This window comes from Lagenorhynchus albirostris, chromosome 9 (assembly GCF_949774975.1).
Source record: "Lagenorhynchus albirostris chromosome 9, mLagAlb1.1, whole genome shotgun sequence".
Classification (NCBI taxonomy): Eukaryota; Metazoa; Chordata; class Mammalia; order Artiodactyla; family Delphinidae; genus Lagenorhynchus; species Lagenorhynchus albirostris.
In genome coordinates, this window is record NC_083103.1 from 2,121,381 (window position 1) to 2,142,537 (window position 21,157).

At 64.1% G+C, this 21,157-nt stretch overlaps 1 protein-coding gene across 1 annotated transcript in view; it reads left to right on the plus strand.

Annotated features, from left to right (window-relative positions):
• The window catches only part of KCNQ1 (potassium voltage-gated channel subfamily Q member 1), a 356,598-nt gene extending 343,402 nt beyond the window's left edge, over nt 1–13,196 (plus strand). Inside the window, exon 16 of the mRNA XM_060158207.1 lies at nt 11,924–13,196. Coding sequence (XP_060014190.1) covers nt 11,924–12,154 — 231 coding nt within the window. The 3' untranslated portion in view covers nt 12,155–13,196. The remainder of the gene's footprint in view (nt 1–11,923) is intronic.
• The last annotated feature ends 7,961 nt before the right edge of the window (nt 13,197–21,157 follow it).

Below are 21,157 nucleotides of genomic sequence, written 5' to 3' on the forward strand. Positions count from 1 at the left end.
CGTGCAAACCCTTTGTAAAGAGGTTCATTGAACAGCAAGAAGTCCAGCTGGGCAGAGCGTGTGGCCAGGGTGGGGGCGCACGGGCGCTGTCCTGGAGGCCGGCCGGCGTGGGGTCAGCAGGCCTCCAACTGTCCGGGGAAGAGGCTCTGGGGGCCTGTGCCGTCGGGGACCAGCTGGGAAGCTGTGCAGGTGTCCGGAGAAAGGACATAGTCCAGGGCTGAGCGGGAACAGAACAGCCAAGGGTGGCCGGAGAGAGGCACGGAGAGAAGCTGCACGAGGCTGTGCGTGCGGGGGAAGCGGTCAGAGGCAACTGGGAGGTGCTGGGAGCCTGGGGGGCACGCTGGGGTCTGTCCAGAGGAGCTAGGCCCTGCCCCCAGGACACTCCAGCCACGTACGCGTCAATCTCCGTTCTGAGCTGCGGCACGGACTCTCTGTCCCCTCCCTGCCAGGGGGCCGACGGAGGCCCAGAGTCCCCCAGGTGGTCAGGGGTCATGGACTGCCTGGCAGCATCCCCGCTTTCAGGGAGGTGGACATTTAGGAAGCAAACGATGCAAGCGGTACCTGGGCAGACCAGAGTGGCTGGAAGGGGCAGAGCAGGGAGGTGATGGCAGGCGAACTGGGGTGGGGGGTGGCGGTGTTTCTAAGGAGGAGACCCTCGCCTCGGGGCCCGAAGAATGAGAGCGTCTGCTGGTTCAGGAGATGGGTGGAACGTTCTAGAAAGCGGGCCGGCAGGTGCAAATGTCCTGAGGCAGAGAGGGGGTACAGCACATCCAAGGAACTGATAGAAGCCAGTGCAGGGCAGGAAGGGGCAGTGGCCGAGGTGGGACACAAGGCCCAGACCGTGAGGGACCCTCTGGCTGAGGCCGGGCTGTGTCTTTGGCTTGAGAGCAGTAGGCGGCTTGCAGGGGTCTCACCAGGGCAAGGACGGGGTGCGAGGGGTGGAGGGAGGCCTGCTGGCTGTGGAACTCATGGAGGGTGAACCCACCTCGAGAGGCACTGCGGGCCCAGGGGTCCTGAACTGCCCACACCCTGGCTGATGGCCCCGAGATGGCGGGGGTGGGGAAGGGGGGCCGGGGGCAGCCAGGCCAGGGTAGCAGCAGACAGAGGCAGATGGGACTCTAATGACGGAGCTGCTGGGTGGCCCCTGCCCACCTGCCCGCCGTCACTGGGCCGCGTGTCACCCGCCTGCCCGCCCGCCGGGGCTGGGGGTTTGGCTGGGGTGGCCGGGTGCTCGCTGGCTCCCAGTACAAAGTGTTCTGCCCGGCGTCCCCCTGGCTTCCAGGGCTTCGAGGCTCGTCAGAGGGGCAGCGCGGGAGGGGGAGGCGGGGGAGAATCAAATGCAGGTGGGGCCTCCGCCCTGCCGCCAACACAAACACGGCCTCTCGGCTTCCAGCGCCTTTTTCCAGCCTGCCCTACATTCCCGCTCGCCCGGCCCCGAGGAGGGTGACTGAGTCGGCCAGCCTGGGGCTGCCCGATGTGGGCAGGGCAGGCAGCCCCCACTTGGCCTCTACTGGCGGGACCCCCCTGAGGCCCCAGCTAGGGGGCTGGCCAGCCTGTTGGGAGGCCCAAGCCCCGCCCATCCTGAGCCAGGGTCTCCCCCTCCACCAGCCCACCCACCAGGTGACCGTGGGCAGCTTCCTGGCCTCTGTGTATCCTGGTCCCCACTGCCCAGGCCCCCTTCCAAGCGAAGAGGCTCCCGTGGAGCCCAGGAAGCTGTGTGCTGCCTGGGGCCCCCTGACTCTGCCACTGCCCCCTCCGTAAGCCGTCCCACGAGCCTTCCTCCCCAAAGTCCAGGCAGGGCGGCCTCAGTGGGCACAGTCAGGCGGTGGTTGCGAACGACTCTGGGCACAAACGTGGCCCCCACAGAGATGCGGCTGGAGGGAGGAGGTGGCTCAGCGTGCAGGGGTGTCGACTGAGCACATGGGTAACACAGCACACGCAGAGCCCCCATGGGGCTTTCGTCCTTGGGGGTGGGGGGGCAGGCAGCTAGAGACGGAAAATGTAATAAATAAGCCAGTGAGGTCGGTGTGAGTCCTGGAGGAAAAGACAGTAGATGGAGGATGGGGGCAGGTCGCCGCGTTTAGCTCAGGGCCCGAGGAGGTCTCGTGGGGAAGTGAGCCTTGAGCAGAAATGTGGGCGAGGTGATGGTGTGAGCCACGCGAGAATCCAGGAAGACTTCCTGGCAGCGGTGGCAGAGAGAAGAGGCGGGAGCAGGGCAGAGAGGAGGCCTCATGCTGGAGCTGCCTGGGGGAGGGGTGACAGCTTGGAGCCTCGCCCCAGACTTTCTTTTTATGTTCAGAGCTCAAAGTGGGGTTTCTCAGAGTTCTGAGCAGAGAAGCAAAATCTCTCAGACTGTGGGGCTGAGGGCAGAGGTCACTGAGGTTGTCCAGGTGAGAGCTGGTCCGTGCTCCCCTGGCCACCTCCCTTGCTGGACCCCCGGATGGAGCCAGCAATGTCTTTCATCTCAAGAAAGAACAGCCCTGCCACCCACTAGCCACACATGTCATTAAGACCACCCTGAGTAAGACGGTTCACTGTAGACTGCAAAGCATGTACGAAAGAATGTTCCAGCTCCATGGGGAAAAGAAAGATCCTTCAGTGAAGTGTGATGTATCGACAGGCTGATCGCTGAAAGCAGGCCTGCAGCTCAAAATCAGTCCCACACCGTTCAACGAGTGAAGGGTGAAATACAGATCTAAAAAGTCCTAGAAAAAAAATGTTTCAGGGTCGGAACTGGGAAAGCTACTCCAAGCGTGCACAAAATCTAGAAGCCGCAATGGACAAGGCAAACGACTCTGACTCCATAAAAAAGTGAAAAAGTAAATAAAATTCTGTATGACATGACCAAAAATGATAATCATAATTGCCATGAACCAATTCACATGACCAACGGCACACCAGGAACAAACATGTGTGATGTCCATGTCAAAGGACAAACTTTCTTAATATATAAAGAGCCCTTACAAGTCAATGACAAGGAAAAGGCCTGGCCAGCAGCATCCTGGGGAGGGAAGGAGCAATGGGCTTAGAGGACATCTGCCCCCACCCCACTACTGGGGCCCTGGGAGATGGCAGAGACCTCATTTTCTCATCCAGCAAATATCTGTGAAACACCAACTCTATTCATCCCAGGTGTATTTAGTGAGCACCTACCATGTGCCAGGCTCTGGGAGACCCTCTGGGGACGTGAACGTGACAGCATGGTCAAAGGCCTGGCCGCGGTAGGGAAGCCCACTCTCAACATTTGAGCTCAGGTTATATGTCGTGGTGGAGGACAGTTTTCCAGGCAGAGGGAGTGGCAAGTGCAAAGGCCCTGAGGCAGGATCGAGAGGACTGTGCCCAGGATCTGAGAGAAGGGTGTCAGGGAGGACGGTGAGGGGGCGGCGCGGAGCTCAGGGGCTGTGGATGGAGGTGAGATTTCATTCTGGGTGCACTGGTAATTCCGCAGAGGGAGACAACTCAGCCTGGCTGCCGCTGGAGTGAATGGGAGGGGGACGGACCAGTCAAGTAGAGGCGATTCCAACAGCACAGGCCGGCGATGCCACTGGCCTGGGCAGGGGGCGTGGAGGGGGGCGGTGCTGGATTCAGAGCGTGTGCTCTCGAGAGCGGGTGGGACGTGGGCGAGCGCCAGGGGAATCCAGTGCTTTGCTCTGTGGGTGTCGGTACCACTTTCTGAGATGGGAGGATGGGATTGCGGGCAGGGCAAGTCTGAGTTCTCTTTGGGCCCTGCTGCACCAAGATGCTGTTAGACCTGCTTGCCAGTGGAGACGGGGTTCTGGGGCCCCCGGGAGAGTGCAGAGCTGCGGCGGAGCGTCGAGGGAGTCTGTGTGGAGATGGTGCCGGCAGACGGGGGTCCTTGGGCTGTGGGGTAGAGGGCCTGCGAGATTGTCCCGGCTGCGGCGGATGAACACTGGAGAGGTGGCCCTGGTTTATGATAATGATCCTGACACCCGCCCCCCTCAGCAGTCAGCCTGGACGGAAGCAATGCTGCGGGTGCCTGGTGGACCCCAGGCATCTGTGGGGCTGCCCCTGGGTGAGCGTGTATCCGTGAGGCAGGTAGAAGGTTCTTCTCTCCATCGTGACACTCTCTCAGAGGGGAGCAACCTGCACTCCTAAGGGGTGGTCAGCAAGGGTCAGCCAGGAACTGGCAGGCCCCCAGGAGGGTCTGGGGTGACCAGGACCTTGACCATGCTGTGCCGAGGACCCAGCTGAGGCATGGCTGACTCTGGTGACGGCTCAGATCACCTGCTACCCAGCAGCCAGACAGTGAGAGATTTGAGGGACAGTGGCTAGGACAGAGGCCTTGGTCTACAGCCTCTGAAACACCCACCCTGGCTGATTCATGACACTAAACCAATGCACCAGTCCCAGGGGCCAGGGCGCAAGTGGCTGCCACATCGCCCACCTCTTCTGGCCAAGGTTCACCCCCTGCCTGGACTCCACCTGGGCAGAGGACCCTGGGAAACAGGCAGAACGGCTGGTGTGTCGGTGACCAGGGGTTCCAGAGATGGTGGCATCTATCTCCCAGTTAGGAGAGTGCGCTTGGCACCCGACAAAGCCCCCACTGCTCGCCCGCTGAGCTGCCCCATCCCAGCAGCATCACCGCCTGGTGGAAGGGTGCTCACCTCTGTGGCACGTGCAAAGGCCCAGGGGCCCAGAGGTCCAGGCAGATACACTTGCACCCTTTGGCAGCTCAGGGAATGATTTGGTGGACGGTACAGGGAATTGTGCAAAACCACACCCGGGGCGGCGCGTGCACTCCTGCACATGCAGTCTCCCTGCCCTTGTAAAGCCTGAGTACTCGCGTACACACACGTCTTCACGTATACGTGCCAACTGGCCCTCAGGCCACGCTGCACACAGGCAAATTACTAACAATAATTACAGTAAAATGGTCAACAGGAAACTTAATCAGAATTTGCCAGATGCCAAGCACTCTTTCCAGTGGTTTCCTGCATTAATTCATTCAATCCTTACAACATCCTGCTGAGGGAGATTCTACCAGCATCCCCATTTTACAGATGGGGAAACTGAGGTTCAGAGAGGCCAAGTGATTCACCCAAGGTCACCCAACCAGGAAGCGGCAGAGGCAGGACATGAGCCCAGGCAGCCTGTCTGTGTGCCCAGGCCCTCCCCGCAGGCTCTGACCCGCTGCCCTGCGGCCTGCACACCCAAGATGCGTCCTTCCCCAGGGCCCCCCACAGACCGGCGTGCACACGTCCCGCCCCGGCCCGCATGCCCAGCGCGCGCCCAGCCCAGCAGGCTGTGGGCCAGGCTCCGAGGCTGTGTCCTCATCGGGCTGGGTGCACCGTGCACCGCAGGACAGAGAGCTCGGCAGGCCGGCTGCCCTGGGGACTGGCAGTAAAACCTCGGCAGCTAGAAAACGGGCTGATTTTTCTCCAAGAGCTAAAGCACTAAAACAAAGTCATAAACACAATTACACCGTCTCCTGCCATAAATTACAATGTTATGAAGCGCTGTGATCTATTTCCACTCATACCCGGCTCTGTGAGACCGGCCAGCCCCACGGGCTCTAACGAAAGGATGATTTATGGGTGCTGTTCCCGCATTCTCGCCGTGGGGGAGGGGCGTTCCCAAACTCCCAGCGCCAGGGGCTGGGCCCGGGAGCGGGGGCCAGGCTGCCCGCCGGGCAGGGACCTCCCCCCAGGACAGCTGGCCCTAGGCAGGCAGGTACCCCGCACCACCGCCCCCTTCCCCCTTGGCAGAAAGGTTCCCCGGGGGCTCTGGCGTGGAGGCTCTGAGCTGTGTAGCGCCCACCATAATCGTTCCACAAATGTGAACAGGGCCCTCTGGACAGGCAGAGGAGTGGGGCTCCTGGAGCCCAGTTCCAGTGGGAGAACCAGCTAAGGAGTGAGCAGACACAACCGCAGGCCAGCGGCCCTGGAGCAAATAAGGACCAGCGTGGGGATGGTGGGGGGCCGTGGCAGAAGGAGGGACATGGCCGCGATCAGTGCTTTTGGTGAGGTCCGAGGGTGGAGGGTGGCTGATGTGGGCAGGGGAGCCGCTGGGGAAAAGGGCCTGAGGCAGGCGCGCGCTGCCATGTTTGAGGGCCAGCAGAGCGGCCTGGAGTAAATGCAGAGGGAAGAAGGTGGGGGAGACCGTAGAGCAAAGGGGGACAGGTCTAGGGCCACAGGTGGGACTCAGGCTTCTCCTGGGAGTGAGGGGGGAGCTCAGGAGGCTGTGAGTAGGGCAGCGATGTGACCTGGTTTGTGTTTTGAAAGAACCACATTGTGGGGGAAGGCTACCTGGCAGGCTACTGCAATAGTCCTAGCATAAAAAATTGGCGGTCCGGCCTGGGCTGGGAGCAGGGGTGGGCGGGGGTTCCCAAGTTCTGCTGACAGTCAGAATGTGGAGCAGGGTGCGGGATTCTGGAGTGCTTTTCTGGGATGAGGAAAATGTGCGCGGAACAGGGTGGGTGCCGAGAGAGGGAGAGAGAGAGGGCTCGATAGAGGTGCAGGAAAACCATGGTTTTATGGTCTGAGTTCAGGCCTGAGGTCCCCAGGGATCGAGCGTGTGGGCCTGGGGTGTGTCCCTAGCCTGAGCCTGGGTGCTTAGGGTGAGAGGACAGCAGAGCACAGCTGTCATATCAGGGTGGCCCTCCTCCTGCCACGGTCTAGCAGACACCAGGACGCAGTCAGCGTCCCCCCACCTTGGCGCTTTCTCTCAGTGGCATCCGTTGCCCTAGATGTGGGGGTTCAGCATCACCTGCATGTGCTGGAGGGCACAGGGGGCAAAGGTCACAGGTCACCGTGACCCCCTCCCTCACCAAGCAGCGGCTTGCAGAGGGAGGGCCAGGGCCAGGGGTAGGGCAAGAAATGGCATTCTATGGAGATGGAGAACCCAGAGTCCCGGGGGCTGGGATGGGGGGGGCCCAGGACCACCACCTGAACCCCACCGGGCAGCCACGAGGCCCGGGGGGTGCAGTGTCACCTCTCAGCCTGAGTCCTTCCTGGGTCCAGCAGGCCCGTCGTCCAAGGCTGTGGCCGGGCTCCAATGGGGGTGGGAGCGGGCACTCCTCCCACCGGTCAGAATTCACTCACCATACCCTGCGTCCTGCCCCGTGCTGGGGGCTCCTCACAGACTGTATGTTTGGGAGGGGCCAGGGTGGACTGCCCACCCAGGGCACTGTGAGGTGTGGCTGGGGCCCTGCACAGGGAAGGCGGGTTTCGGCCCTGAGCTGTCTAGCGCGGGGCTCCCTCTCTGGGCGGCCAGGATAGGGACAGGGGTGGAGGTGTGGCCGGCTCAGCACCCCTGCCATGGGCCACTGGACCTGCCCCGGCTATGAGCGGGCCCCACCTGGTCCCTCCAAGCTGCATGCAGGGACTCAAGGCCCACTGTGTCCCCGGGCCTCAGCTGTGTCGCCTGTCTAATGGGCTCAGGAGCAGCGGGGAGCAGGGGCTTGTGACCTGGGCAGTGCTGGGCCTTGCAGGTGCCGCAGGCCTGTGGCCAGGGCAGAAGGGGGAGATAGGCCAGCAGCAGCCCCTCTGCAACCCCTGCTCCCTGGCTGCTTCGCTCCCGTGCTCCCTGCTGTGTGTGAAGGGGTGTGAAGGGGGCAGAGCCGTGTCGCAGGGCGTCAGGAGGACTGAGCGGGCCTGTGCACAGACACACTGAGCAGTCATGGTCATGTCCCTGCGCCTGTTGCCGGCATGTGGGCTTGGGCAGGGCTCCCCGGAGCTTCAGGCCCCCGCGCACCCCATGACATACCGGGAACCCCCAACTCCCAGCAGCCCAGCTTGGCCCCAGGGCTGGCATCCAGCTCAGTGCCTGGTGTTTTTTGAGCATTGCCCCCGAGAGCGGCTCAGTGACTCTTGGTCCGGCACAGTCTGCACACAAGAGGAGAGCCCAGAGGTCTTTTGCCCTGTGACCCTGCAGAGGGCCCTGGGCTGTCCCAAGGGGAGCCCTGCCTCCCCCTTTAGAGGTTGACCACGGGGACCCTGGGGCACCACGAGCTGCCCCCCAGGGCAGGGGACTCCCTCCCCGCGAGCCCCAGGCCTCGGTGTCTCCCACCCCTGCCCGTCTTTGGCCAGTGTGGCCGAGACAGCCCAGGGCTTGCACGTGGCCAGGGCCATCGGCGGGTCCAGAGCTGGGATCAAGGCCGAGCAGGTTCTGCAAAAATTTCCCTTGAAAGACTCTTTTTCAAGATTTTCTTTTGAAAACAAATTCATAAGCACATCAAACAGGAATCCCGTCCCCTGGGTTTGTCACCACCGCCCGGGGCTCTCTAACTGGTTGTTATTCTAATTGCTTTTTTTCTCTTCTGAGGGCCGGGAGTCCTCTTATGGTTATTAATTTGGTGAATGGAGGCAGGGAACAAGGGAGCTTTTGTTGGCCTTGCCCTTTGGTCACTATCAAATTGCAAATAATGACGAGATCCAAGATCCCCAAAACTGATGTGCCCCAGCGGCTCCCGGGGAACGCCGTCCCGGTCCCGTCCCGGTCCCCGAGCGGGCACTGCCTTCCTCTGCGGGTGACAGCGCCTCACCTGGGCACCTGCCCGGAGGCACGCGCTTCTCTGCGGCTGGGGATCGGCTCAGGCCGCTCCCTCCGGCCGAATGAAGTGCTCACTGGGTGTCACCATCGAACATGAAGCAAGATAAAGGCGCTCTCCTTGGGAGGAGGAGAACCCAGGGCGGGGGGACACAGGGGCCATCTCTCTGGGACGTGCTCAGCCCTGGAGAAGCGTGGCAGGTGTGAGTCACGCTCACAGAGCCCGCGGGCACGGGCTCCTACACGACTGTCCTGCTCCATCCTCAAGAACGCCCCTCCATGGGAGGAGCAGAATGCCCCCACTTCCCAGCTGAGAAACTGAGGCCCAGGGAGGACAGCACAGCGGCCAGGTCTCAGCGTGGGATCTGACTTGGCCTCCTGGACCAGCCTGACCAGGCTCACCCCACACTGTGGGGACAGGGGATCGGTCGCTGAGAAGGACGGAAGCCCACCCGGGCAGAGGCCATCACCGGGCCCCAGGGGCCGGGCAGTGCAGGGCAGGCTCAGGCAGCCCAGAGCCAGCGACGAGCAGCAGACAGCCCCAGGTGTGTGGCGCCGAGGTCAGCCACCAAGGGCGGGGGGCCGGGGTGGGGGGAGACGTGGCTTCACAGGGCTTGGCCCACCCGGTGATCACCACGCCCTGAAGCCGGACCAGGCGGGTGACTCCGAGGATCCCCGCCCATCAGGCTGGGGCTGGGCAGGCGGGAGGACCCTGCAGGGGGCCAGGAAGACCCAGGGGGACCCCGAGGGTGGCCAGAGGGCCAGAAGGACTCAGCAGGTGGCCGGGGGGCTTGGCAGGAGTCTGGTTTGGCCTGCGGGCTGCCCCACTTGCTCTCTCTCCCGTCACATCAGTGGCGGCATGTTAACCTCCTCCCCAGACCCGCTCCTCTCCTGTGCGAGAAGGAGGGGGAGGCGTGAGGCCCAGGCTTTGGGCCGGCTCTGGGATTCTGGCCCAGATCCGAGCTCACCCCCGGCGCCCCTGCCACCTCCAGCAGTCTGGCTAATGGGAGCATGTCCCCTGGGACCAGGGAGCCCGGTGAGCCCCCCCAAAGCCCCATCTCCCATGAGCAGCAGCCCAGGGGGCCGAGGTGGGCTTGAGTGCCCCAGGTGGCCCCCTGAGGGCGAGCTCGGCCTGGGGCCAGCCTCCCGCCTGCTCCCAGTGGGGGCTGTGCTATCAACCCCCTGGGATGCGCCCCCTCTCCAGCCGTGCCGGCAGCCCCACCCCTTCCTGAATCCCAGCCATTCTTCCATTTCCTTTTTTCCCAAGAACACCCTATAAAGGCTTCCATACCCACTTGCCCTGCTGGGGGCTTCAACAGATGTTCAAGTGGCATAAAGTGAAAATTTATGAAACCACAAATTTTCCTCTGTAATGTATTTGGTGCTCTAATTGGTGCCAAACCAATCAATACCCAAGCCGGGGCCTGCACAGCGGAGCAACATGAAGCTCGCCCGCACCAGCCTCGTGCAAGGCTCGCTCCAGGCTACCAGGCGCGCAGGGTCCCCCACGGGTCTCCCAGGGCATAGGCGGGCAGCGGGACTGGGGGCCCGGCGGTCTTGGGCCGAGGAGAGGGTCCTCCCCAGCCCCCCTTGGCTGGGCTGCCAGGGTCCCAGCCAGAGACCCCAAACGAGACTCTTCTCCTGGGGCCTCGGGGCCTGCGTCTGTGGGTGGCCTCAGCATATGGTGGGACTAGGGTGTCAGGGAGGCACCCGGGGGAATGCAGGGGTGGGGAGAGCTGAGTGAGGGCCTCAGGCTCTAGCCCAGCTAAACCAGAGAAGCTCTGCACCCCCTTCCCTTTATAGCCTGGGCTCCGGTATCAGATGTGTCTGAGAAAATAGGTTAGGCCCCCCTGGCCTGGCTGAGGGGGCCTCAGACATGCAGCTGTCCCTGTCCCCAGGCCCAGGGGCAGGGGAGGAGGTCTCAGTCCCCCGCACAGTCCGAGGAGGCAGAGGCAGCAGGGGAGCCCAGGAGGCCCCAGGAGACAGCACTGGCCTCAGTGCTGCAGCCGCCATTGTGCGAAGCTGGGGACGTGGGTCACAGGCAGCCGTCCTGATAGGGGGGCTGTTTCTCCACGCTCCAGCCCCCATCCTGCCCTACCTGCTGCTGGGTCTCGAGAGAGCCCCGTGGCCCCAACTCAGGAGAGAACCCTCCCCTTCTCCCCCTCAGCCAGCCCTGCCCTCCCCCTGACTCAGCGTCCACCGTCCACCGTGGGAGAGAGGCTGTGGTCTGCCCCACCCGCCTCTGACGCCCAACCCGGGCCAACCCGGGGACCCAGCTCCACAGCATTTGTGGCCTCTTCAACCCACAGCATCTTCCCCGGGGCTGACCCGCTTGGCCAGCACCCGGCTCCGTCCGGTCCTGGGGTGGGGATGTTGCCGCCAGCAGTGGGGCCCAGGTGGGTCCTGGGGCAGTCTGGCCCAGGGCGGCTCAGAGCACACACATCGCGGACCGTGTGTGTGTCCAGGTGGACGGCCGGCCCCAGCCAGCCCGGCCTGCCGCGTCCGCAGCCCCGGCGTTGACCCCTGGCGGAGCCGTCCCCGGGCGTCTACCCCAGCCACGCTCTCCCCCGAAGCAGCTCTGTGTTCTCGCAGCTTGGCCCTTATCGGTGACCATCTGGCCACCTCCGCTCCCTCCCCCATCGTTTCTAGTCTTTCCAGTGTTCCAGGTACCCAAGGCGGGTATTATTTTCTGCCGGAGACCCTGGGGGAACCACCCCCAAGGGCACTGCAGGCCCCAGGGTGAGCCACGCCTCATGCCGGCTCATGCCAGGACGTCTGCTTCACCCCTGCCCCTGCTCTGAGGGCCCTGGGGTCCTCTTCCCACCCCCGGGGCTCACTCCAGCCCCACCCCATCTTGGCCATCCAGCAGCCCCTGCTAAGTACCTGCAGCCCCAGGTCCATCCTCCATCCACCTCCCCTCCAGCTTCATGGGGCGACCCCACCTCGTGGGGTGGGCAACCCCAGTGCTCAGCGTGGGAAAGGCCTTTGGGAAAAGCATGGTGGGCGTGTGGCCCTGGCTGACCCCTGGGGATTGGTACAGGTTTGGGGGCTCAGCTGGGAAGATGGGGGTGCCCCTGCTGAGTTGGGGACTCTGCCCGGCCTGACAAGAGCACCCTGAGGCACAAACCCTGTTGGTGGGCATGGGGGTGGGGGTAGATGGCAGGGGAGGGGCCCCGCCCTGCTACCTGCTCAGCCACTGGGTCTCAGGTGAGGGCTGCAGAGCGGGGCTCCCTCCACGCACGTGTGTGCACACGTGCAGACTTGCACAGGGGCCACGGACGCACACACACACACACACACACGCGCACGCGGCCGTGACCAAGGCCAGGCCCCGTCCCTCCCCTGGCCCTCAAGGAACCCAGGCCTTGAGGCCACCTGCACACCGCCCGGCTCACCTCTGATCCTGTCCCCGCAGGTGACGCAGCTGGACCAGAGGCTGGCGCTCATCACAGACATGCTGCACCAGCTGCTCGCCCAGCACCACGGAGGCTCCCCGGGCAGCCGGCCTTCCAGCGGGGGCGGGGCCCAGGTGGTCCAGCCCCACAGCAGTGGCTCTATCAACCCCGAGCTCTTCCTGCCCAGCAACGCGCTACCCACCTACGAACAGCTGACCGTGCCCCGCGGGGGCCCCGACAAGGGCTCCTGATGGGGGCTCGGGGCCCAGGCCTGAGAGGGGAGGCCCGGAGGAGCCCTGCCCGGCCCACCCCACCTCCCACTCAGCACAGGCACCGCTAGGCCTCAGCCCCCTCTCGAAGGCAGTCCCGCCCTCCAGGGCCCCAGACACCCGGTGGACGACAGGGCCCTGCGGCCTGCCTGGGGGGCTCAAGACCGCCTCTTCCCAGCCAGCGGGTACTAGAATTTGGCTGGGTGCTGGGAGGAGGGGCCTCTCGGCTCCGAGACCGGGGTCCCCCCATTGCCTGCCTGATACTCGGGACAGAGCGGCAGGAGGTCAGGCCGGGCATCCCAGGCACTTGGTCTGTCCCATGTATGGCCAGGGAGCCGCACAGCTGTGTGCAGGCCCCGGGGCATTCCTCAGGGGAGACAGAGGGACGGCCTGGACAGGATCTGTGAGGACCCCACCCCCAGCCTCAAAGCCAGGCCCAGGGGGACCCAGGGAGAAGGCAGGCCAGGCAGGGCAGGGCAGGCCCAGCCCATGCCGAACAAAGGATGCCCACGGGCAAGGCCCAATCAAGGCCCCCCCGGGCCTGGGCCTGACTCCCTCAAGCTCCAGAGATGCTGACTCAGGCCAGGAGCTGGCGGGGAGCTGCTCCTGAGGCCACAGCTTCCAACGGGAGGGACGTGTCCACCGCTGTGGCCAGAGCTCTTCACTGGGGGTGGGCTGCCCACCAGTGGAACCGGGGTGCTCAGGTCCCCCACTTTGGACTGGCAGCTTCTCCTACCCATTCCGGAGAAAAGAGGAGGGTCCCCAAACCCCGCTCTGCGTGTGGGCCTCACCTCCAGCTCCCTGCCTGGTCTAAGCAGCTGGACAGACACACAGACGGTGGCCTCCCCGACCCGCTGCTGAGCCGCAGGGGAGCGGACGGGCGCCACCACCTCTGGCGAGACCCACCTCCTCTGGCCTGCTCCGCCTCGCCGAAATCAGAATAATCTGTGGTGATTTGGAACCTGTGCTTTAATGAATTTCACAGTGTGATTTTGATTCTTAACCGTTCAGGTTTTTCCTAATAAATGTGGAATCACAAAATTGATCTTGCCCTTCTCTCGCCTCCTTTCCTGGGGGAGCAAGCGACCCATCTTGGGGACAACCTGGCTTCCCGTGGAGCTGCTGCCCACCCCTCAACACCCCAGCACCCCTCACCCCGTCTGTGCCCACCCCGGTGAGGGGGCCCAGAAGCCTCAACCCCCTGGCCTGGGGTTCCTGGGAATGGGGTGGCGCCAGTGACCCAGGATCACCTGGAGGCCGGGCTGTTCCTGTCCCCCCGACCCAAGGTCGGGCTCCAGCCCACCCGCTAAGCCTTTGCTCTTGCTGGTGCCTTTGCCAGGGGGTTCTCCTGTCCCCTCTCCATCTGTTGAAACCACTCCCTTGGTCTCCAGCCAGGCTCAAAGCCCCCTCCTACAGGAAGCTCTCCCTGATAGCCCTTTATGAGACCAGCCCCACCCCCAGGTCTTGGGACCCTTCAAGGGGGGAGGGGCGAACAGGTGAGGGTCATCGCCCCCAGACAAGCAGCTTGGGGACCCTGTCCTCAGGATTCACATCCCACACGCACTTCTCAGGTCTCGGGCTTAATTCTTAACTCCAGGACAGCACCTGCCCCCACTCCCACTGCCAGCCTCCCACTGCTGCCCACGGGCATCTGGGCCCCTGCCTCCTCCAGGCCCAGCTCCGTTCCCCCCAGGTCCTGCCTGGAGCCCTCCCCAACCTCCCTCTTGGACGGGACCCCTGCAGTCTCCTTGGAGGCAGGTGCCCAGGTGGCCGCAAAGCAGGAACTCCTGGTCCGTGCGGAACGTCAGCTTGGGCCCCTGTGGGAGGGGAGGGGCCTGGGTCCCCCTTTGCAGAGCCCCAGGGGCTCCCCAGAGCCCAGCCCTGGCTCCCACCCGAGGGGACGTCTGGCCGTCGGGCACTGGCCGGTGTGGGGGAGGGGAAGAGGGCCAGCGAGGGCCCGGGGCCTCCCCAGCCCAAACCCCCGGGGGGGAGGGGCGAGAGCAACAATTACTGGAAAGGCAAAAGCTGTTGTTTCCTTGTTGAGTAAATATTTGTGGAAACCCCAGGAGGCGGCTGGCTGGAGAGCGGGGCCCTCCACGGTGCCCCCGCCCCGCCCGCTGCCGGGCACGGCCCCCAGCCCTCGGGGCACTCGCTCGGGCCGCCCATCTGGGCCGGGCGCGGCCCCTGCACCCAGCCCGGCTTTGTTTTGCGTATTATCGACTGCGCACGAAGTGCCCGAGTGCTTCACTCCTGGACGGGCCATTGCAGCCCTCTCGGGTGTGAAATGCAATTTACCTGAAATAAAGCCCAATTATGGAATTAGCTAATTAAAGCCGCAGTGGAGGCTGGGCCGGCCGGCCAGGAGCTCAATGCCCGCCGGTGCCCGCGGTCTGAGGGAACAGATGGCGCCCCAGCCCGCCGCGCGGCCGCATTCCTTCACTCTGCCCCCGATAACTGACTTACACAGCACACGGCCATCTGGTGTATGACACGTCCTGTGTGCCCCGGACAATGGCCCAGCAGACCTCTCCGGGAGAGGGCCGTCGCCCGGGCAACGGTGGCATGTGCAGCCCAGGCCCATTCCCGGCCCCGCCCCCGGCCCCTTTGTGGGCCTCGCCTGGCTGCCTGGCCGCTCCCGCCGACAACGTCCGTGAGCGTTTGTCCCCGGCGTCCGGCCTTTGTCTCCCAATTGGGCTTCCTTGTTGGGGTCCTCAATGTCCAGTGGGTGCCGAGAGCATCTGCTGGCGGGAGAGGGTGGGGCTGGGGGGGGCTGCCCTGCCCACCTCCCGGGGCACCCACCTCCTCTGCCCGTGCCCCCTCCCCCATCGGCGCCCTCTGGAGCCGGGCAGGAGGACGGCATCTGGAGGGCTCGGGGCTCGGCCGCGGGGGCCAGTCTCTGAGGCCAGTGTCCGCACAACCTGAGGTCCTCCCAACCTTGGGCCAGGGGCCGACCTGCACCTCCTGCCCCCTCCCCTGTCCGTGCAATGGGAACAGAGTGCCTCTTGAAGGCGTGTGGGGGAGGAGCTGATGACCATAGGGCCGGGTCAGCACACAGTAGGTGCTTCATAAAGGCAACCAGAAAATGGTCCAGGAGGCGCCCGGCTCTGGGGTCTATCGCCTCATCGCACTCCCACTGCCTGGCCCCAGTGCCCGCTCAGAGCAACTCCCTGGCCCCTGCTGCGTCCAGCCTCATCCCCCCAGTGCCCCCTCGGAGCCAAAGCAAGGTGCCCACAGCCTGCTGTCCTGCACCCTAAGCAGTCTGGCCCCCACTGCCCAGGCCCTGCCCACTCACCCGTGACGCCAGGCATCTATCTCCAGCCGGGCCGACACGCCCCACCCCCACCCCCACCCCCCTGCCGCCACACACACACACACACACACAGCTCCTCCCTGCACTCTAGTGGGCCCCAAGCTGCCAGCAGCCGCAGCCCCCTCCCTGCTCAGGACCCGTTTGGCAGGCACCGCCGACCCCCGCACTGGGCAGGGGTCAGGAGCCAGGCCCTCCAGCCTGCCACTGGAGAGGGGGCTGTGCTAGGACTCTGAGGACCCACGGGGAGCCACGGCCCAGGAGCGCCTGGCACAGGGCCCGGCCCCACTAGGTACGCAGGAAGTGCCCGTTGAATTAAGGGATAACATTTGAGTTTGGAAAGAGGCTAACGGCGCTGCTGGGGCTGCGGCCACGCCTGGAACAGGCAGGGCACCGCCAGGCGGTGCCGTGTGAGGGATGCTCAGGGGAGGAGGGCTGGGCACCCTGGGCCCTGGAAGAGGGGGTCAGGTGTGCATCCCAACTGGGGTGGTCAGACAGCTGGGCTAGGTAGGGGTGGAGTGACAAAAGGCAGCCGTGGGCCGGGTTCCTGGGACGGGCCCACACGCAGCCCTGCGTGAGCGTGCGTCCGGTGGGGACCTGCTGGGTCACCCTCAGGGACAGACGGCCCCTTCCTAACATGCGGCCAGTGCCTGGTGTGGGAGGCCCTTCCTCGCTCCCCGGAAACCTGCCTTCCTCGGCTTCATCCTAGGACCGCCCTCACGGTCCTGGGCCCCACTGGCTCACTGGGGGTCTGAAAGGGCGTCTGCCGCACCATTCTCAGCCCCCAGCGGCACCCCTTCCTGGCTCTGGCCCTATCGTTGTGGCTCTGGGGGGCTGGGGAGCTGGGGAGACCAGGCCCGGCACGGGTCAGACAGGCAGCGAGGCCTAGCGCGTGCTCAGAGCAGCCAGAGCTTCCATTGCCCTCGAGTGCGGGGGGCCAGGGGCCAGGCCCTAAGGAAGCTGACCGTCCCCACCTACGCCCCTTCCACCGCGCAGCAGAACCTCGGCAGACGGGCAGAGGGCCTCACGGCCGGGCGGCACCCGAGCCCAGGAGCAGGCGACCTCTGACCTCGCTGGCCAGCTGCTGTGTTTTCACCTGGTCAAGGGGGGAGTTGCCTCCAGCTCCAACAGATCGGGCCTGGGCTGGGAGCGGGGGCAGGTAGAGGCTCTCGACACTGGCCAGAGGCACTGGTCTGAGGAAGGGTCTTCTCTAAAGATGGGGGTCCTGGCCAACTGTGCCCCATCCCAAGGCCTCTGAGTCCAGGTCTCAGGTGCTCGCTGTGTGGCAAGAGGGAGGGGTTCCACTCTGATTCCCAGATCCTTTTCTCTCAGCAGGTCCCTCTGTGACCTGCTGGGCCTAACTCTGTCATTTGGCCCTTCCCTCAGCACCCCTCAGCACCCCATGAGGCACCAGGATGCCAGGGGGAGGCCTGGGGATCCCTGCATCCCCACGCCTCCGCCTCCCCAGCCCCCAGCCCCCAGGCCCCTTAGCGAGGCGGAAGGTGGAGGAGGGGGGAAGCTCGGCTCAGGGCGGACCTACTGGACACCAGAGAATGCTCAGACCCTCCCCCTGCTCTTGTCGTCAGACCCCCCACCTCAAGCCTTCATCCCCGCGCCCACCTCTGTGGCACCCAGAGGGAGCAGGCCTGCCCTTGATTCCCAGGGCCACACCTCTCCCGCCCCCTCACCTGATCCCAGGCTTAGGTCTCACCCACATCTGGGCAGTGACCCCTCAGCCCGAGAAGGCCCAGAGCCAGCCCAGGACGGGTGCCCATCGCGGGCCTGGCACACCAAGTTCCTCCTGCCTCCTGCATGTGGACCCAGGTTGCACAGATGGGGAGTGTGGAGACTGAGTTGAAAACGTGTCGCTTGGATGCTGCAGGGACTCCCACCTGCCCACGACTCTGGAAGCCCCAGCCGTCCCCCAGCCCCGCTCCACACCCTGCTCGGCAAAACTCTCTCCGAGTTTCCAGCCTGTTGGAAGCGTGTGATCTTTCTGAGCAACATCAAAGTGGGAGGCGCGGGCTGCCTGGATCAATCATGCCGGCAGCCTCGTCTTCCTGCCTGGTCTGCGGCCCCAGGAAGCCGGTAGTGGTGGCAGAACACACGGTGGCGGGTTGACGGGGTGCTCGTGGGGTACACAGATTGTGCTGGGGGAGGGAGATGCTTAGAGCAGAGAGGCCTCAGGGGACATGGGTCCTCCCCCCTGGTGCAGATGGGGAAACCAAGGCCCAGGGCAGGACCGGCCCAACGCAGCACCTGCTTGTGTGAATTTGCATCAGAAAAAAAGCCTCAGAGAAGAACCAGGACTTCCAGTGGCAGAGAAGTCGGTGGCTGGGCCAGGAAGCCAGGAGGCAGAGGGGAATGGACTGGTTAAAACAAAGAGCTGGCCTTCTCGGACTAGATGGTGGGGCCGGAAAGGCCAGATCTGAGAAAAAGACGCAGAAAATTCCCAGGTGGTATGAACATAGCTCCTTTGCTGGCCTACGTGGGCCAAAGAGCCAAGAAGCACTATGCCTGTCCGATGCAGCGAAATGCAAGGGCTCCATCAGGACATGCCCACTGGCTCCAATATGGCTGCCGTTGCACCTGCCATGCAGGAAAGTACCAAACTCCCTGTTGGATCTTCAAGAAACTCTGTTACAAGCCTAACTACTGATTGAATCTACCAAACCCCACTGAACTTCTGTTGGTGGCTTCTCAGCGTTATTCCTCCCCACTGCCCACTCCCCACACACACACACACACACACACACACACACACACACACACACACGGTGCAAGAATGTTCCCATTCTGACTCAGCCACTCTCTAGCTGTGCATCTTTGGGCAGGGCCGCTAACCTCTCTGAGCCTCATATGGTCTTTGCAGCCCCAGCTTCACAGAGCTGCCAGCAGGGTGCTAAGCCTGAGAAGACAGGACAAAAGCCACAGCAGCCTCACAACCAGGTACCAACGACAGAGCTCCTGAGGTCAGGGAGAGACGTGCACATGAACTGTTCTCTCTGGCCCAGCAACATGTCTTTATATACAACTGCAACACACAACTGTCCCTGACGTAGACGTCTCCATAGCAAATCCGCATTGAGTGGGACCCTGCTGGGCCTTCCACTTGACTGGCCGGCTCAGGTCACTCGATGGGGTAAGGGCCTCATTATCCCCATCCAGTTCTCCTGGAACGACTGAGGGAGGCCAACGGTGACCCAGGATCCATGGGGACAGGCAGCCCCTGCTGCAACGCCAAGAGGCCCTTGTGTCAGAAGCCTCTCGCAGCTTCTGACACCCTCTGAGCGGCCTCAGCCCCATCCTGGCGCGCCCCTGGGGGCCAGAGAATCTGCCGGAGGGGCCTGGGGGCAGGCACGCAGGGAGCGCTCACCCCCAACCGTGCCCTCAGCCCACTCCCCAGGAAGCCGGGTCTGCGGCCTCTCTGGCCAAGGACAATGGAAGTGACAGGTCAGAGATGGATCAGCTGGGCTCAGGGAGAGGAGGCTCGTGCTGGGAGAGGCCCAGGCGCTCAGGGGTGGAGGTGTGGAGGCCCTGACCTGAGGGGCTGGGGCCTGGGTGGGGCCATAGCTTCACCCGGGAGAAGGGCCCATCCGGCAGGGACGCTTTCCAAAGAAACGGCTATCAGACGGTGGGTAACGTCACTGTGTAATTTCAAAGTGTCTCAATCAAATCCCCGCTCCCATCCACAAGGCCGCGTCAGAAGGTCTTTGGAGAGGAGAGGCCGGCGGCAGACAATCAGTGGGCCTTCCACTCAGCTGGCCGGCCCTGCGGCACAAGGCCTGTGGGGCTCCTGCCCCGCCTGTGACTCCATTTTTGACCCTGAGCCCTCCGGTCTCCTCCCCAGGAGGCCTGGGTGATCCCGCGCTGCCCTGTTCAGGGACTGGTCAGCAGAGGGGAAAGGCCCCTCCCCGCCGCTCCAGGGGAGGCCTCCTAGACATCCCCTCCGAAGCCTCAGCAATGCAGCCTCTGAGAACCACCGCTTACACGAGGGGAAACTGAGGCACAGCAGGGGATGCGATGGGGGGACCTGTAAATACAGGCCACGCATCCAACCCCTGCACCTGCACACCACCGCCACGCATCAGACTCACCTTGAGCGAGGCGATGAGGCGCGTGCAGCAGACGCCTGCTGAACGCCCTACCCCGGCGCCTCAGGCCCACTGTCCCCAGAGGTCCCCTCTGCACCCCCCTCTCTTCCTCCTCTGACTTTTCCCCAAGGTATAGACACGAAAACATCCTCATTATATGTTTTCAAACACCTCACCTCCATAGACTGGAAAAGGGCAGCCGCCTCCCGGGAGGTGAATGAACAGGTGCTCACCTTCCCGGCCGGTGCAGCAGCCCGACCCCCAGCCCAGGTTCAAATTCACATGTACGAGTGCCACGGGCTCCACGGGCACACGGGCTCCGCGGGCACACGGGCTCCGCGGGCACCCAGTCTCCGAGGGCACGTTGGTAGCGGCCAGCCATCCGAGCCGTTCAGCTGCTGGACCTTCTCTCCTACCATCCGTAGGGGCCTTTCCGTTCTCCTGAGCTTCTGCACAGAGCTTCTCTGTCCATTTGCTGTACCCACACTCAGCGTGCCCCTACGCATGGACATTCACTTGTTTCTAGGTGTGACCACTGAGGGCCGAACTGGGGACACCCAGACCCACACGCCCCATGAGCCGAAATCGCTGTCCCAGAGCTGTGCCCTGTGCCCAGCCGCCCTGATTCTGCTCGTCACCCCGTGGAGCAGAGCAGCCCAGACACTCCAGAAAGACCCTTCAGGCTCGCAGGGAGAGGCTGCAGCTCGAAGGAGGACGCCTCCTCTCGGGGCACCGAGTCCTGGCCACCCGCCTCTGACTCAGTGTCTGGCCCCAGGCGGCCAGGCAGGCACACGCAGGAGGGCAGCTGTGGGCGGAACAAATGCACACGTGAACGCATGATTCAGCTGGAAACGTTCCCCAAGCTACGCCCTGTGTCAAGGGATGGAAACAAGGCGCCTGGAGGTTGGGCACGTGGCGAGCTGGTACCCCGACTCCGAACTCCCTGCTCCTAACCACCTGGAAGCCCTCAAGCCCCCTCGCCACCCAGAGCAGCTCTGTCCCCACAAAGGGAGTGGAGAGGGCCGGCCCCTGTGCTCACCTCCCGCAGGACCCAAGCTGCGTGGGGAGACAGGAGGCCAGCGGGTGGTCTGTCCCAGCCCCCTGGCCCCCACCGGCACGTTCATCTCCTCCCTCCCTGCCCGTCTCCATCCTGCCACCAGCCCCACGGTGAGGCAGGCAGGCAGAGCCGTGCCCTGAAAATACTCCACGGAACCCCGCGTGCGTCCAGGCGGCTTCGGTTACCAGGCACCCGGCTGGCCCAGCCTCCCTCGAGCCCTGCCAAGGCCTGGCACCGATGCCCCCGGCAGCCCCTCTCCCTGCCAGCAAGCCCACGAGGCCCGAGGGCGCGGGCAGATTGCTTTACCGCTGCCGGCTCGGCCCAGCTCCCCCGGGAGAAGGCCCCATTGTTCCCCGCCCCCGTGGCCCCCGCCTGGCTCGGAGACACCCGGGCTCCGGGCGGCAAGGTCACCGGGCCGCGCAGAATCCACCTGCAGCCGCACCAGCTTCCAGGAAACCGAATCCCAGCGGCAGATGACAGCCGCAGGCGGCAGGACAGAGCCCCCATTCAGCCTCCGCTGGACGGCG